Source organism: Carex rostrata, chromosome 31 (genome assembly GCF_964058835.1).
Source record: "Carex rostrata chromosome 31, lpCarRost1.2, whole genome shotgun sequence".
NCBI classification, from domain to species: Eukaryota; Viridiplantae; Streptophyta; class Magnoliopsida; order Poales; family Cyperaceae; genus Carex; species Carex rostrata.
This window is the reverse complement of record NC_135948.1, coordinates 6036654-6053581: the sequence shown is the minus strand read 5'-3', so window position 1 is coordinate 6053581 and position 16928 is coordinate 6036654. Positions and strand designations below refer to the sequence as shown.

The following is a 16928-nucleotide window of genomic DNA, read 5'->3' as shown; positions in this document are numbered from 1 at the left end:
CGGGTGGGCTTGACCAACAACAACAACAACAACCCACTACATGTAATTTCTTACCGGTAGTGTCGTACACTACTAGAAGATCCAATGGTTAGCAAAATTAAATATTTGTTAGTGCTTAATTAACAAACAAGCAAATAAAATTATAAAATTTTGCTTTGCATACGAACACGTAATAAACAATACACGAAAGTGACGAATTAATGGTTGACATTGAAAAACTTCTAATGCGGCGCACATGACATGGTCAAGCTCAACATGGCCGGAGGCTAATTAGAGTAAGACGCTAAGAATCATCGAGGGTGAAAACGGATCGGATACGGAGGGGATATATAATAATAAGTCAGATCCGTATTTGTTCTTATTTTCAACTCGAAAGTATGTTATAATGAATCTCATTTAAAACATAAAATTATGTAGAAGACGTTTGTAGTTTTAGATTTGCAAAATTTTCCACATATCGTTAGAAATATTTGTTAGATTGAATGGAGAAAAAAAATCCAACTTTTAAACGTGTAAAAGATGGATGAGTGATGTGTCCAGCTTTTTTATTTACACTTGCACGATGCAGATGAATATTTTCTCGATAATGTATGAATACTTACACAATTCAAAAGTATGTCCTCATAAATCTCATTCGAAAAAAAAAATAGTGTAGAAAATATTCGTAGTTTTAGATTTGCAAAATTTTTCTCAAATCGTTAGAAATATTAGTTTAATGACTGAGAGATGAAATGAGGATAGCTAGGTGCTTCCTTTATATTTTAATGAGAAAAATAATTTATTGAATAATATATTAATTTTGTAACAATATTTTAATATCCGAATTATATCCATATTCATATTTATACTGTTTTATATTCTATCTGTATATGTAATAAAAAAATAAAAATGAATACATATATGATTACTATCTGATCCGATCCCATATGTTTAATTGCACCCTTCAGGATGATATACACCCTTCAGGTTTGACCACATTGTTTTACGTCATATATAAAGGTGCTCTCCCTAAATTGTTTTGTCGGAGTTATACAATTACATTTTCAGTTTTAATCAAGGTTCTAAATAGCGTTTATCGCGTCATAGCGGGAAGCCGAAAAAAAAAGCTATAGCGAATAGCGTCGTTATAGCGAAAGCTATGCCACATAGCATTTTTTTATTTTTATAAAAATTATATCATATATTTGTACTAAATATCAACATTATCTAAGTCTCATAGAATAATAAATAACATCAAATTGATTAAAAAATTATAGTATTCATATTGAACCAATACAAAGTCCAAATTGCGACTCAAAATATCCATAGTATTACTAATATCATAAACCATCGATTTTTTTCTATTCAAAATATATTCAGCATCATGACATAATCTATCTTTTTTCTATTTAAATTTTAAAATAACCTAGACATTATGGCATAATTAATTATCTTAATCTATTCAAAATATTCAAACTACCATATAGTAAGTATCATTTTGTTACTTCAAGAAATATCTTAATATATTTAATCTGAGCCTTTATTTAAAGCCCATATAAATTAAAAAAAGAAAAAAAAACAGCTCATGTTGCATAGCGCGCTGTAGCTTCCTTATTTGATCTCATTTAATAATTAATAATTTTTTTTATCAAAATAATAATTAATAATTTAATATAAAGCTTAGTACGTCAATTATAAAAAAAAATCACGGTTAAAATCCAATCTGAGCCTTTATTTAAAGCCCATATAAATTGAAAAGAAAAAAAACCAGCATGTTGCATAGCGGGCGCTATTTGCGCTACACGCTATGCGCTATAGCGGACCGCTATTACCGCTATAGCGTCTGTAGCTCAAATAGCGTGTTTTAATTGTATAGTTTAGCGTTTAGGGTCCAAAAACGCTATAGCGGCGCTATTTAGAACACTGGTTTTAATAAATCAAATAAATGTTATTTAGAATTTGTCAAACAACTGGAGATACTTAATAAAAAGGGGTCCTCGTCCCCGTTAGCTCTTCAAGAGGAGAAGAAAGGTAGTCACCTCAGAAATAATGGATTCATGGTTCATGGTTCTTCTGGTAATTTCTGTGTCTACTATACGGGTTGATAGCCAGCTTGACTCTGGTAAGCCTGAATGCATTATTACAAATATACGATCGCAATTTTTTTTTTTCTGAGAAAAAAAATAGAGGTGATCATGCCTATATCTCTTTTTATCATAACAATCATATTTTTTTTTGGAAGTATATGGTGTGTGTATATATATATATATATATTGTTTATAACAATCATATTTTTTATTTCTCTTAATTGTTCGCAAGAACTGCATGCTCTGTGCGTTTGAACTTTTGTTCATTGGATTACTCTGTTTGTAGTATATTTTCTGTTCCTTATCTAATTAATTAGTCTCTTTTAACTTAAATGTCAATGGATTGCTTGAAAAAAGCCGGTGAGATGGATTCAGAGCACTGTGTAATATATAAGGATTTGAAACTGTCGTATCAAATGTCATTTGCTGCTGTACAGGAAAATAAAAATTGTTATTAGAGAATGCTCAAGTCCTCAAATGCCTATACCATTTCGGAGCATTGAACAATCAGTTAAAATTTGATTAAATCCGAATTAAAATAGTCAAATCAAAATTTTATTCCGTTTTAATTAATAGAACCAAACCAACTAAATTAAATTTGTCAACTGAATAACAATCAAACAAAAATAACCAAAGTAAATTTTGATTTGTTTGATTGGACTGAATTAAAATTTCAAAGGTCAAAACTCAATACATACACAAATACATAAAATAATCATAGAAATAGATATGTATATCGATACATGTATATATGTATATAATATATACATATATGTATATCTGTGTGTGTATGTACGTATGTGCTATTTCTGTAAGACGAGATTAAGAAAACAACTTATTATTGCAATCTTATTTTCAGCTTTACATGTATCTCTATTTATAGTTACAAAAATTCAAAAACTAGCCGTTAGAATGCACTATATTCTCTGTTCCTATTAATTACAGTACACTATTTCCTATTCTATTTAATAAACTAGGCGTTATATACAAATTTGAATTATATTTATATTATAACAGTACATATGTATGTATGTACATGACATATGTGCATACATATATACATACATATACACATACATACACACACACACACACATACATACATACATACATACATACATACATACATACATACATACATATATGTGTGTGTGTCTGTACACACACATACACATATAGAGGTTGGCTACTATCAAATCGATTGTTCCTGAGGTCCTGTGCAACTAGGTCGTTTTTCAATTTTCGAACTCCAAAAAGTCAATTTAAAAGATATGATCTCTATATTAAAATATGCTTGGAGACCAAATTTCACATACATACATATACATACATACATACATACATACATACATACATACATACATACATACATACATACATACATACATACATACATACATACATACATATAGTATGTGTGTGTGTGTGTGTGTGTGTGTGTGTGTGTGTGTGTGTGTGTGTGTGTGTCCTCCTTATTAAGGAGCTTAATGTCTAGATCCTGCAAGGGTCCTGATTTACTGTTTTTTTTTTCGGAATGATGCTCAGCTGTTGAATTTCTAGATCGCACATAGATGAATTTTCCAAATTATAAGCTTCAACACTTAAGTATGCATTGGTCGCGCCGCATATGATCCCAGTGCCCGTAGACCGGTGCACAACCTTTTTCTTTTTTTTTTTCTGCTGAAGGCGGGATTCGAACCCAGTTGGGTTCTGTTGGTGCCAAAATTCTTCCCACTACACTAGAGTTCACATGTGTTATCTTATAGATAAATATAGTATTTAACTATTTTTCTCTACAAATTTGATTTAAATTATCTCTCATCCTTATTAAGGAGCTTAATGTTTTCTACTATATAATTTGCTCCCATTGCTGTGCACGGGCACGATTACTAGTATATATATATTTATGGGAATATGCTAGCATGCTATGCATAGCATAGAGGGCCTCCATGCAACAGCTCAATATTCAACTTTTCAAAATTCTAACGGTCGATCCGAACCGTTCATCTTGTTCTCCATATTAATATGTGTTTGGAGACCAAATTTTACATTTTTTGGAATTTTTTTTACTATTTTTTAGATTTATTGAAAATCGTTGTTTTTGTTATGGTCCAGATTTGCTGAAAACAGCGATTTTCAATAAATCTAAAGAAATAGTAAAAAAATTTCAAAAAATGTAAAATTTGGTCTCCAAACACATATTAATATGGAGAACAAGATGAACGGTTCGGATCGACCGTTAGGATTTTGAAAACTCGAAATCCGAGCCGTTGCATGGAGGGGTTCTATGCTATGCATAGCATGCTAGCATATTCCACACACACACACACACACACACAGATATATATATATATATATATAGGGTCCGGCTAATTTGCTGCCGGCAGCATTTTAGCCGGAGGTGCTGCTGCCCCTTTTTTCATTTTGTGATGTCCAAACAACAAATCCAAACCGATAGATGTTTAATCTATATTATAATCTACTTGGAGACCAAATTTTAAATTTTTTGGAATTTGTTTATTATTTATTAAGCTAGTTTGAAAACTGTTGTTTTCAGTAAATTTCTGCAGCATTGAAATCAGCAGTTTTCAAACCAGCTTAATAAATAGTAAAAAAATTCCAAAAAATATAAAATTTGGCCTGCAAGTAGATTATAATATAGATTAAATATCTAACAGTTTGAATTTATTGTTTGGACATCACAAAATAAAAATTGGGGCAACAGCACCTCCGGCTAAAATGCTGCCGGCAGCAAATTAGCCGGACCCTATATATATATATATATATAGAGATAGAGAGATAGGCTAATGTGCTTCCATAAGCACTTGGCCCGAAGTGCTGCCACCCCATTTTTGATTTTTCAAAATCCAAAAAGTCGATCCGAACCGTTCATCTTGTTCTCCATATTAATATCTGCTTGGAGACCAAATTTTACATTTTTTGGAATTTTTTTGCTATTTATTAAGCCACTTTGAAAATCGCTGATCCAACGGTGAACCCCTGATTTTACTGTTTGGCAAGCCACCGTTGGATCAGCGATTTTCAAAGTGACTTAATAAATACCAAAAAAATTCCAAAAAATGTAAAATTTGGTCTCCAAGCAGATATTAATATGGAGAACAAGATGAACAGTTCGGATCGACTGTTTGGATTTTGAAAAATCAAAAATGGGGTGGTAGCACTTCGGGCCAAGTGCTTATGGAAGCACATTAGCCTATCTCTCTCTCTCTCTATATATATATATATATATATAGAGAGAGAGAGAGAGAGAGAGAGAGAGAGAGATGAGCTACGGTGAGTTGCGAAGTAAAACACGCTTCTACTTCACGCCGTATTTTCATTTTGAAAGTCCAAACGACCGATCTGAACTGTTAGATGTGATCTCCATATTGAAATGTGCTTGGAGACCAAATTTTACATTGTTTGGAATTTTTTTTACTATTTATTAAGGAATTTTGAAAAATGCTATTTTGTTGTGAACAGTAAAAATTTTTGGACTATTGGATCAACGATTTAACGTGAATTTTCAAATCTGAAATGCTAATACTATTTTCCCTTTTTTCGAATCAGTTGGTTAGGAGCAAAATTTAATTTTACGAAATTAGGAAGTTACCAGTGAAATTCAATAAATAATTTGATGATCAAATTTGCATAACTCTACGATTTTTTTTTTTTATAAAAAATTCAAACAACCACATAAAACAAATGTTTACAAAAAACAACAACGAAAAAAAATATTATTGTTATATATATTGGTAAAAATATTACTATAACATTATCGTTGTTATTGAAAACTAAAGATAATTATATATATGATTTAAAAAAAGTAAAATAATGACATTTTCATAAGAAAAGAAAAATGATGTTAACCTTGTTTTTGAAGAAATGATCTTCCAAATTAATTTTCATTTTTTTATATATAATTTGCACCAACCTGTATATAATACTTTTCTTCGGATATTTCACACCAAGCACCAGCAATTCTACTATTCATATCTATTTCGTATGTCGCACGCGGTCCATGAGAACCGGACGACACTGGCTGGCATGCACAATGCACTTGGTTGTTCCGACTCGGCAATATTTATTACACCTGTTTAAGTCTTATCAACATGGCAGGTTTAACGAGAGAGAGAGAGAGAGAGGTTAATTAAGAGCCCAAAAATAGTTCTTTGGGTATCAGATTCAATTAAAGGAAATATCTTAAACATTTTAGGAGGAATTTGATGTATATCTCTCAAAAATTTCAAAATTGTGTATTTCCTCTAAAGTTCATAGTATCACAATTTACCCTTCTAATTTCAAAAACTCACAAATTTTCCTATTTTATTTTATTTCTGTTAAAATTTATTTCAATTTATAAAAGTACCATATTACCCCTTATTCAGAATAATAACAAAAATATGTACCATGTTTTGGAAAAATGTAAGTCTTTTTATTGATCGGTCAGTTTTTGAGGGAAAATGAATAATTTCTTTACTTTTGACGTAAACATAGTGGCATATGGTTATGTGAACGTTATAAGTAGAGAAATGATTGATTTGCCTTTGAAAGCTGATCAATTAAAAGACTAATTTTTTTGTTAAATATCCTGCATATTTAATATTTTTTCTTAATTAAGAGCAAAATGAGTACTTTTTAAATTTAAACTAAGTTTTAATATAAAAGACAATAATGAGTAAATTAATGTGTCATATTTTTGAAATTTAGAAGGGTACAGAATTTTAGAGAGGAAAATACGTAATTTTGAAGCTTTTGAGGGGGTATGAAGAAATTCTCCCAAAATTTTAGTTAAAAGCTAGGAGAAACACCGACCCAAATGCAACGAAAACTTAGGAGGTTTTGACCACATTTCGTTACGTCAGAGACAAACGTGCAACCTTACAATTCGGTAGGAGCCAATATTAATTTCATATTTATTTAAAAAAAAAATCAAATATATATGATCTTTAGACTTAGTTTAAAGTTGTGCCTTAATTATAAAAAGATCTAGTGCCTGTTCTCGTTTGCCCATCAGAGGAGAAAATGGAAGTCACCTCAAAAGGAATGGATTTATGGTTTCTAGTTCTCCTGGTAATATCTGTGTCTACTATTCAGGTTGATAGCCAGCCTGATTCCAAGGGTAAGCTGAATGCAATTCTTCAAATTTACAATCACTTCTCTCTATCAACGGTTTGTTGTTTGTTACAATTATTTCTCTTTATAGCAAGAAAATGATGTGTACGTACATAGAATTTGTTGCAATAGAGTGTTGGATTCATAGAAATTCTGAAGGTTGGCGATGTTTGTGGTTTAGAAGATTTAAGTTAGAAGAATTATAAAGATCGCCTATTTGTTCCAATAGAGTGTTGGATTCCATATATATTTGTGGATGATGTATATATGACTTGTTCAATAATAGTGGGAAGCATGTTTAATTTCGGTTGAATTTCTGCCTTTCGATTTATTTATTTTTACAAGTAATTCGTCATAACTTAATTTCTCTACAGGTTTTATAAACATTGATTGCGGACTTCCTTCAAATTCTACCTTGATTGATAGTGAGACCACGTTGACTTACGTGTCTGATGATCAATTCATCGACACGGGAGTAAACTACCGTATCTCTTCGGAGTATGCCACAAACAGCTTATTGAAGAAATATCTAACTGTCAGAAGCTTTCCCAATGGGACCCGAAATTGCTACACCTTAAGATCCTTAAAAAGTGGATCAAAGTATCTTATAAGAGGATTATTCATGTATGGAAACTATGACAAATTAAATAAGCCTCCAACCTTTGATGTTCATTTGGGAGTCAATTACTGGGATACAGTTGAATTAACCACTTCGGATGATGGATTATTCATTGATATTATCGCTACAGCCACTTCTGACAATCTACAAGTTTGCCTTATTAATAAAAATCAGGGCACACCTTTCATCTCTGCACTAGAATTGAGGCAATTGAAAACCAGCATTTATACATTGGTGAATTCCACACAATCATTAGTTGTTTCCGATAGGCGGAATTTAGGAGCAAGAGACCAAGTAAGGTAAATATGCTAAATTAAATAAAAAAAAAAGGATAATTTTTTTATTAACCAATTATCAGTGGTTAGATATTGTTTGTTGTTGGAATACATCTTAATTTGTAAGTTAGTGTCACAAGGTATAGAACTATGGTGTACTACTTTTTGCCTAACCGGAGTTGGATAATGGTGCCAAACTAAATATGACTTAATTGGCTTGATTTTGTTCTCTCCTAGGTCTAAAACTTGAAAGAAAGTGCAAATCTAACATATAAAGTTTGAATCCAGTTTAATACATTAGAAAAGCTTAGGCCAGGTAATTATGATATTCTTCAGTACTCAACCTAGCTATTATATATATGGAAAGCACTATCTTCTTCCACTGTTAAAAATCTAAAATAGGTTCCCTGATGATCCATATGACCGGATTTGGAGTACCTACACACGGCAGACATGGACAAATGTCTCAACCAGTTCCAAATTGGACCCAGACATAGACTTTGAGACCCCCTCCCTCGTCATGCAAACAGCTGCAAGCACTTTAAACACTGCACAACCCCTTGAGCAATATTGGAACAGCGACAATGAGTCCACAGTATTTTATGCAATCCTTCACTTCAGCGAGATCCAAAACATACCATCTAATGGTAGTAGGCAGTTTGATGTATTTGCCAATGGATTTTTATTAACTTCGACATTTAAAACGGCTTCAGGATGGGCATACATTCACCATGGTTACAGTAAATATAATGTGTCCCTTAAGGCTACTTCAAGCTCAACTCTGCCGCCTTTGTTGAATGCATTAGAGGTGTATATCATTCGACCCAGCACTGGGATCCCCACAAATAATGAAGATGGTATGTTTGATCATAACTGTCTGATTCAATGTACTTAATTACTAGTCAAATTATTCGTTCTATGATTTACTATCATAGTCCTTATAATGGGAGAACCCTGATTTAGATTTCAATAACAGGGGATGCGATGGAAACATGAGAACTTTTAATATTAACTTTTTTTTTTTATGAACTAAATAAATCACAAGTTCTCATCAAGAAACCATACAAAAAGTTTTGTTACCTCTTTCTTTTTCTTCGAGAAAAATTTAATATTAACTTTTTGTTTCAAACATTATCTTATGGACATAACTAACTATACATAATTACTTTGCTAAATTAACATGCCCCTATTGTTATTTTATTGCAAATGAAGTTGCTGCCATGAATACAATTAAAGCGAACTACAGAGTAAACAAAGATTGGAGTGGTGATCCTTGTGCTCCTAAAGAACTATTGTGGCATGGTGTCACTTGCACCTCTGGTTCCGCAAAAACTCTAAATATCACAGCTCTGTGAGCATTCCAATACTTCATACATTTTACTTTTGGGAAAACAGAGAAGCTACAAAAATTCTGACTTGTAAGATGCGTCTTTTGCAGAAACCTATCATCAAGTGGACTGACAGGTTCCATAGTATCTTCTTTTGGAGATCTAAGCGCTCTCCAGTCATTGTATGTTCTAATAAACTAAGTTTAAGTTATTTTGTTGAGATTGATGTTTTAACCTTCACTCAGTTTGCTAGTTTCTCACTAACCTCTGTGGATCTGCAGCTGCTAGAAGTAAACTTCTCATTTTGTGTTATCCAAATTGAATATCTATAATTTCATTTTCTTAATTTACAGCATAGCCAGAAATTATTGTTTTAGAGTTTTGTGCTCTCATGCTAACATAATCTATTGCTTGCTACCTTCTGTTTCAGGGATATATCTTATAATGACTTGTCAGGGGATCTTCCAATTTTCCTAGATAAATTATCTGCTCTTACATACCTGTAGGTCAGCCAACTAAACTATATTTTTTATCGAGAACATAGACACCAAAAATGCATTAATAATTTTATGGAAATTTCAGGGACGTAACAGGAAATAACAAAATTTCAACCACCCTTCCTCCTGGTCTTCATAATAAAAGCCAGAACGGGAATCTAATCTTTAGGTATGTTTTATTGTTTTCAAGGGAAATTTTTGTTAATATTTTTTTATCTTACACTCTAAAATAACTGGACAATAATTGTTATCGTGGGATTTCATTACTAGTAAGGCTCGTTAAAGAAAAAATCTAAACATCAAAGATAAGTATGACTACTACTGCATGCCCATGCAAGGCATTATAGTTACACTGATAAAAAAACTATAACATTAAAGAAAATATAATTATTGTCATCCCCCAGTTATATAAGTTCAAATCATTTGGTCCAACATATATATATTATCATACTGCAATGAGATTATCACCAGAAATTTGGTCAAATGCCTGGCTTGTCTGTGCAGAAGAGAATACACCAAAATAATGTTTTTTGAGAAAGACAAAATACACCCTTTAAACAAGCCACCCCCATCCAGGGATCAAACCGTACTGTTTCTTCGCTCGATGCCTTCTTTTCAAAAAATATAGTCTGTTTGCATTCAATTTATATTTTCTACATAGGTTTGGAAGGGCGCCTCCACCTCCATTTAGGAAAAAGAAAAGTCCAGTACTTATTATAGTGGTCACTGGTGTGGTTGCGCTGCTTCTCATTGCTGCTTCCATTATAACAGTGTTGTGTTTGAGAACTCGCAAATGTATGTCTGCCTTTTCTTTGTTTTTTTTTTCCTTTCTAGAAAAATAAAATCACTGTTCTCTATAGGATTGTAATTTAGACAACTACAGTAGCTCTTATTTGCTACATTTATCTTAATGTTATATGAGGATTGTTTAAAAGAAAAGACTGATATTTTGAATATAAACTTGAAAATTCTAGGTGGTGCAACCAGTACCAGTTGGGCTCCCTATTTGAAACTAATCATTTTAGGCTAAATGGAGTTTTTTACTTATTTTTGAAAGAAATACCTGCTGTGGTATATATATCTTCAGTAAAAACCAGAAGCTTTTTTGTCTAGCATCTAAGACCTCTTTATTATTTTCTGTTTTTAGTAGGAATGTCTTCAATGTTTTTATTTCATTCGAACAATAAGAAGCATATACTGTGTTTCTTTTTTATCAATCAAAGGATGGAAAGACATAACTTTATTTATTTTATCTTACAGATAACCAATCAAACACTCCAGGACAAATTCAAAACCACGGAACAACCCCTGAAGCATATAATCACCAGCCAAACTATGCAAATTCTTCAAGACAAATTGAAAACCACGGAACAACCCCTGAAGCATATAATCACCAGCCAAACTATGCAAATACTTCAAGACAAATTGAAAACCACAGAACAACCCCTGAAGCATATAATCACCAGCCAAACTATGCAAATACTCCACAAGCAAATAATCCTCCTGGCAATATTGCTGGCGAAAATTATGCAAACGTATCTAATCCAAATGAAAAAGGAGAAGGAATATTGGATTTTGAGAATCGTCGATTCAGTTACAATGATCTGATGAGAATTACTAATAAGTTCCAGGATAAAATTGGCACTGGAGGATTTGGAAGTGTATATTTGGGGGCCCTGGAAAATGGAACTCAAGTTGCAGTGAAAATGCGCAATCACTCATCTTCACAAGGAGTCAAGGAGTTCTTGGCTGAGGTAACCATTTATCTTGCACATTCTTTCCTTAGCTCATACAAAACAAAAAAATTAGTGAATACTACTTATATTTATTTGCACTGTATGGCATTTTATAAAGATTTAGATGTTGGTGAGGCTAACAAAACCATCTTGTGAAGGTAAACAAAATACGATAATTTGCTCTGTTTCCAGGCTCAAAATTTGGCAAGGGTTCATCACAGATATTTGGTGTCACTAATTGGCCATTGCATGGATGGAGATTGCATGGCACTTGTATACGAGTACATGAAAGAAGGAACTCTGCAAGATAAGCTCATGGGTGCTTATTATCTTTAACTCGAATATTTTCTCAAAATTAATCAGGTTTATTAAAACTATTTTTAACTCAAAGTACTTAAATTTTAAGGTCTTAAATCTGTCAATTTCAGATAATGAAAGGCCACTGAGTTGGAAACAACGGGTTCGAATTGCATATGAATCTGCACTTGGTATGTAACCTTTTTAATATTTAGAATTATTAAGCACTTATTCCTTGTACTATCCGTAATTAATTAACATGAAGTGCCTAGTATCAAGAAAATATGTACTGTCAACCTAGGACCTAGCTAGGACCCTCCATAAAATTTGCAATTTATAAATTATTGCAATAATTGGAATTAGTATTTTTCTCCAATCGTGTTTTTAACTTACCAGACTAAAATTTAGGGACACCATGACTCCCTTCAGTCAATTGAAATGTCGTTTTCTTTTTGCAAAAAGTGAGAGGGTGAGGTCAATTTAAATGTCATCATCTAAGTATACATCAATAAAAACAATGAAGGGTTGGATTATTTGCACAAGGCGTGCAATCCGCCACTAATCCATAGAGACGTGAAGACTAGCAACATTCTTTTAAATGAAAATCTCGAGGCAAGAATTTCTGATTTTGGGCTCTCCAGGGCATTTAACAATGCAAACAGTCATATTTCTACTAAAGTTGTGGGCACCCCTGGCTACTTGGATCCTGAGTAAGATTTTTTTTTTTTCCTATTAATAATTATTATTTAAATCCTTAGAGATTCTACTCCTCTGGTGATAGTGACCTGTTTTTGTGTGGATTAATCTTAGCGGTTGCAGGCCAATAATTACGACAAATGATATGATCAACTTATTTTAGGCAAAAGAAAGTTTTAGGCTTTGTATACTGCCTGAATTGAAAGTTTTTCAGTTCGATTCCTTATTTTTCTGTAGCATAAAAAAAAGCCTGTGGTACCAGAATAGTGAAATTTGGAATCTAGCACTACTGCTGCAGTCTGCAGCGTCTGCTAGGATCTGTAGTGGTTTTAGTGCTGAGAAATTTGTATACCATGATAAGGTAATCCTTGGTTTTATAGATTAGCAGTTTAGCACAATGACCAAATTAAATACAGTAAATTTTTTAAAGAAGACGAACTTTGGATAAAAAACAATCCCATACACCTCCGCTCCACATTTCTCACCTAAATTAGCCAACAAGCAATGGAATCTTCTTTCCCTCCCCCATTCATGGGCTCTTAATTTTCATATGCTAGCTTTCTCATGACTCATGACTAGTCTTCTTGCATATTCCATTATCCTCTATAAAACAATCTGGTTATTATCTAATTTTAAAACAAACCTTTAATTGTACTGGAATCTTCTTTCCAACCTAGCTCTGTCAAGAGATCCTTATACATGCTTTCCTCAATGCCTTAGCATTCTTCTTTCATATCCCATTAATTTCTAGCAGACACTCCAGTTCTTGCCTAATTTGAATCAGACCTCTCAGATAATAAGTAAAAATGACAGTTAATCCAATGAAAGGATCAATGGGAATCAGGAGAATTTGGAGGATGACGTTCAAAATCTTAGGCCCCTTGCAATAACCCACTATTTATTGTTGAGTGACTGGCTGCTTAACTTCTGGAACTTAGATAAGATATATATAAAAAAAATAACAAAATAGATAGATGTGTATGGTCTTTTCATTGTGATCTGGGTACAAATGCGCTAGACTCACCTGCTCTGTTTCTAAAGCGGCCGGCTTTCTTCAAGAGAAGAGACAAGAAGTTAAAGCGGCGGGCTTCCTGTTTGCAGTCTTCTGTTTGACATGCCTTTTTTCAACTAATTTCTCGGCACTGAGCCGCTGTAATCAGTAACTGGGAACTGCTGCAGTCTAGAATGGCTGGAGTGACAGCAGACTGCAGCAGCACACTAGTGCTAAATTTTAAATAATAATTTCAGTACCACAGGTTGGATGTTTTAACTTTTAAATAAAGCAGACCACTTTCATAAAAGATTGAACTAAATAAATCAATGAACCTTTAGGTACTATTCCTCATTCCAACTAAGTGAAAAGAGCGACGTGTTCAGCTTTGGAGTTGTTCTATTAGAGATCATCACAGGGCAACCTCCTGTCATTGCGGGTCCAGAGGGATGCCACTTGAAGCAATGGGTGAATCAAAAACTATCTAGAGGAGATATTGAAAGCATTGCAGACCCAAGAATGCATGGCCAGTTTGACATAAACTCTGTTTGGAAGGTTACTGATCTGGCACGCAGGTGCACTGATAATAGCTCTGCTCATAGGCCAACCATGAACACAATAGTGACGGAACTCAAGGAAAGCCTAGATCTGGAAATCTCCACAGAGGGGAACCGTGGCATGAGTACAACTTCTACCAACTCCAATAATTATTCAAGGAAAGACAGATATGGAACTGATGTTAGTCAGAACAGTGTATTCGAGATGGCCTACATGGGTGGCATGTCTGCACCAGGTCCCAAAGCGAGATAATTTGCCCGTTTGTTTCGTTGGTTGATTTCTTTGTTCTATTTTGTGCAGTCACTTGTGGATATAAATTCGAAGTACTTTTGTTTGACTATTGTTCTAAGTGCTTTGGCTTTGTTTCATTTTTCATTGTATATGTATTTTTTTTTTAATTGGATGATCCCCTTTAATGATATGGTTCAGACTCTTCAGAGTATGTTATATTTGCTGGCATGTTTCATGTAAATATGGTTCGCAAAATCGAAATCGCAATTGAGATCGGTCACTTGACCATAAAATCGGAATTGGTAGCAATCAGCTGAATTGGATCGGAAACTTAGAATTTTGTTGCTGTTTGAGTTGTACTAAAAAAATAGGAAAAATTGATTTAAAATGATATTGCTAAAATTCATTACAAGTAAGTTAGCCAAACATTATACGTTATATTTTTATCTTCAAATGTGAAAAAAATGTATGAAAAAATAAAATCTTAATCGGAAACAATAATGATTATATTTTCAAGTATGGTTTGTGATTTAGACAATTTGATTGAATGAGCCCAATAAGTTTCTGACTGTCTGATATGTACTTGAAATCCGAGTAGGATTCCACGAACATTCGGCAGTACAGGAATCAACTGACATTTAGGCATGTCTATTTACCATGTCTATTTAAGATTTTCTATATTGTTTTATTTTCCTGAGATCCGTCCCTTTAAGATTTTCTTTATGGTTTATTGGTTTTTAGACTCCCTTCGATCTCGTTCTTCCCAAATTGACAATCTTTGATAAACCCAAATTGACGCAAAAAAAAGAAGAAGAAATTAAGGAACAAAGGAACAAAGAAGCCGGCACCTGGGAGAAAATGACATCCATACCCTAAACCCTGATAAAAGCACTGGAAGCATCCTTTTTTTGTCAGGTGGTAGTTAAATTTGCTTGTTTAAGATACAAATAGAAAACAAAGGAAAACGAATTAAAGAAAAACAGCTAATCATATAATTTCAAGCGTAGGCACTTTGTCTGTAGTCTGTACAAGAAAATGTGTCATATACTCGTATAAATTGTTATTTTTCAGCAAACAAAAATTGTTAGAGAATGAATCTAAGTCCTCAAATGTCTATAACTATTCGGATAGCTAGTATTTAACAATCAGTAAATATTTCGCTGAAAAATCTAGAAAAATGTTTTTGATATACAAGCCGTACGTAGTAATACCATATATATATAAGCTGGACTTTCTTGCAACTTGGAATATTGAAATTCTGTTTACTACTTTGATGCAAACCGATCGACAGATACATCCTGAATAAACATAATTTATGGGGTTGGAAAAGTACGAATAATAGTGGTACTATTATTCTTCCTATTTTATGGATGATGTATGACTTGTTCAATATTAGTGCCAAGCATGTTAATTTATGTACGCCTTTCTTTAAATTTTTAAAAAATAATTTGTTGCAAGTTCTAGTTTTAAATGTTTTTGTCGTGTCTGATGATCAATTCATCGACCTGGGACTGGGAGTGAACTACACTGTAATAATTAATGACTGTCAGAAACTCGATCTACCAACAAAATCTATGTACAAAAAGGTTCCTAATAACAAATTAATATGGGTGTAAGCAAGACCAGTCCTTGAACTTGTTGTCAATTTTATTGTAAAAAAGGTTTCTAATTGGAGAAACCAGCTGTACTGAATCAGTAAATATGAATACTCAAACGACCGACTTGCATTTGTATTAATAAATTAATATAATCATTCATACATTTCCGCGTTCCAAGACTAATCTCTTCAACCCCTTGACCTGCTTAACGGAGCCAGGCACCAACAAGCACTAAATAAAATATATATATCATGGGTATCTTAATTTATCCGCAATTTGAAATCCAGAAGCGTCATTTTATGGATTGCATGATCTAATTTTTTTACCCTTTGCCCCAGTCTTCACATCAGTTGAGTTTTTTTTTTTTTTTTTAATTCAACAAAAAGGCAATATGCCAATAAAAAAAAAATCAGCCGAAACTTTCCAATAATTGCATCATTTATTAATGCCAAAAAAAATTCCAGCTAGACTCAATATATATGGACCAATTCAACAACTCAATTTCTCGATTCAAACAAAATATGCATCGAAAAGTTGAGAGTTTGGTTGACCTTTAATGAATGAAAATTAAGATCTGCATCAGATTTTGTACCAAGTAATAGATAATGGTAAATTTTCCCTTCCGTAAGGCCCACAATCTAGGAAAAATCAAATAGATCAATAACAATAGAAGAATATTCCAAAAAAATATGACAGTATTCAAGTTATTGTGTTAAAATAGTGCGGCAAAGTATTATATTCAAACAAATTCTGAAGATTATTAATTTTGTTATATATAAAATAATATAAATATTTTTTTAATTAAATTATATAATAGAAAAAATATTATAAGAATATAACAGCGCTGATCTAGCACTGTTTTCAATATTCGATTAAATGTTTAGATTGCACAAAATAAAATAATGATATATACTATGTCAA

General features: G+C 32.6%; 1 protein-coding gene across 1 annotated transcript; it reads left to right on the top strand.

Annotated features, from left to right (window-relative positions):
• Positions 1–1921: 1921 nt before the first annotated feature.
• LOC144547241 (putative LRR receptor-like serine/threonine-protein kinase At1g51880) lies at positions 1922–14497 on the top strand. Its single transcript, XM_078295825.1, has 13 exons — positions 1922–2101; positions 7556–8099; positions 8478–8932; positions 9288–9426; positions 9514–9585; positions 9834–9905; positions 9986–10069; positions 10562–10695; positions 11161–11654; positions 11829–11955; positions 12065–12124; positions 12457–12643; positions 13962–14497. The coding sequence occupies exons 1-13, from the start codon at positions 2029–2031 to the stop codon at positions 14428–14430; spliced, it is 2910 nt and encodes a 969-aa protein (XP_078151951.1). The 5' UTR covers positions 1922–2028; the 3' UTR covers positions 14431–14497.
• Positions 14498–16928: the final 2431 nt, after the last annotated feature.

What these genes read in the sequence shown, in the direction of transcription:
- LOC144547241 (XM_078295825.1), top strand. Translation starts at nt 2,029, where the DNA reads ATGGATTCATGGTTCATGGTTCTTCTGGTAATTTCTGTGTCTACTATA. An exon ending in AACGGGAATCTAATCTTTAG is followed by an intron (nt 10,070 to 10,561) that starts GTATGTTTTATT and finishes TTTTCTACATAG; the next exon opens with GTTTGGAAGGGCGCCTCCAC. An exon ending in GTGTTTGAGAACTCGCAAAT is followed by an intron (nt 10,696 to 11,160) that starts GTATGTCTGCCT and finishes TTTATCTTACAG; the next exon opens with ATAACCAATCAAACACTCCA.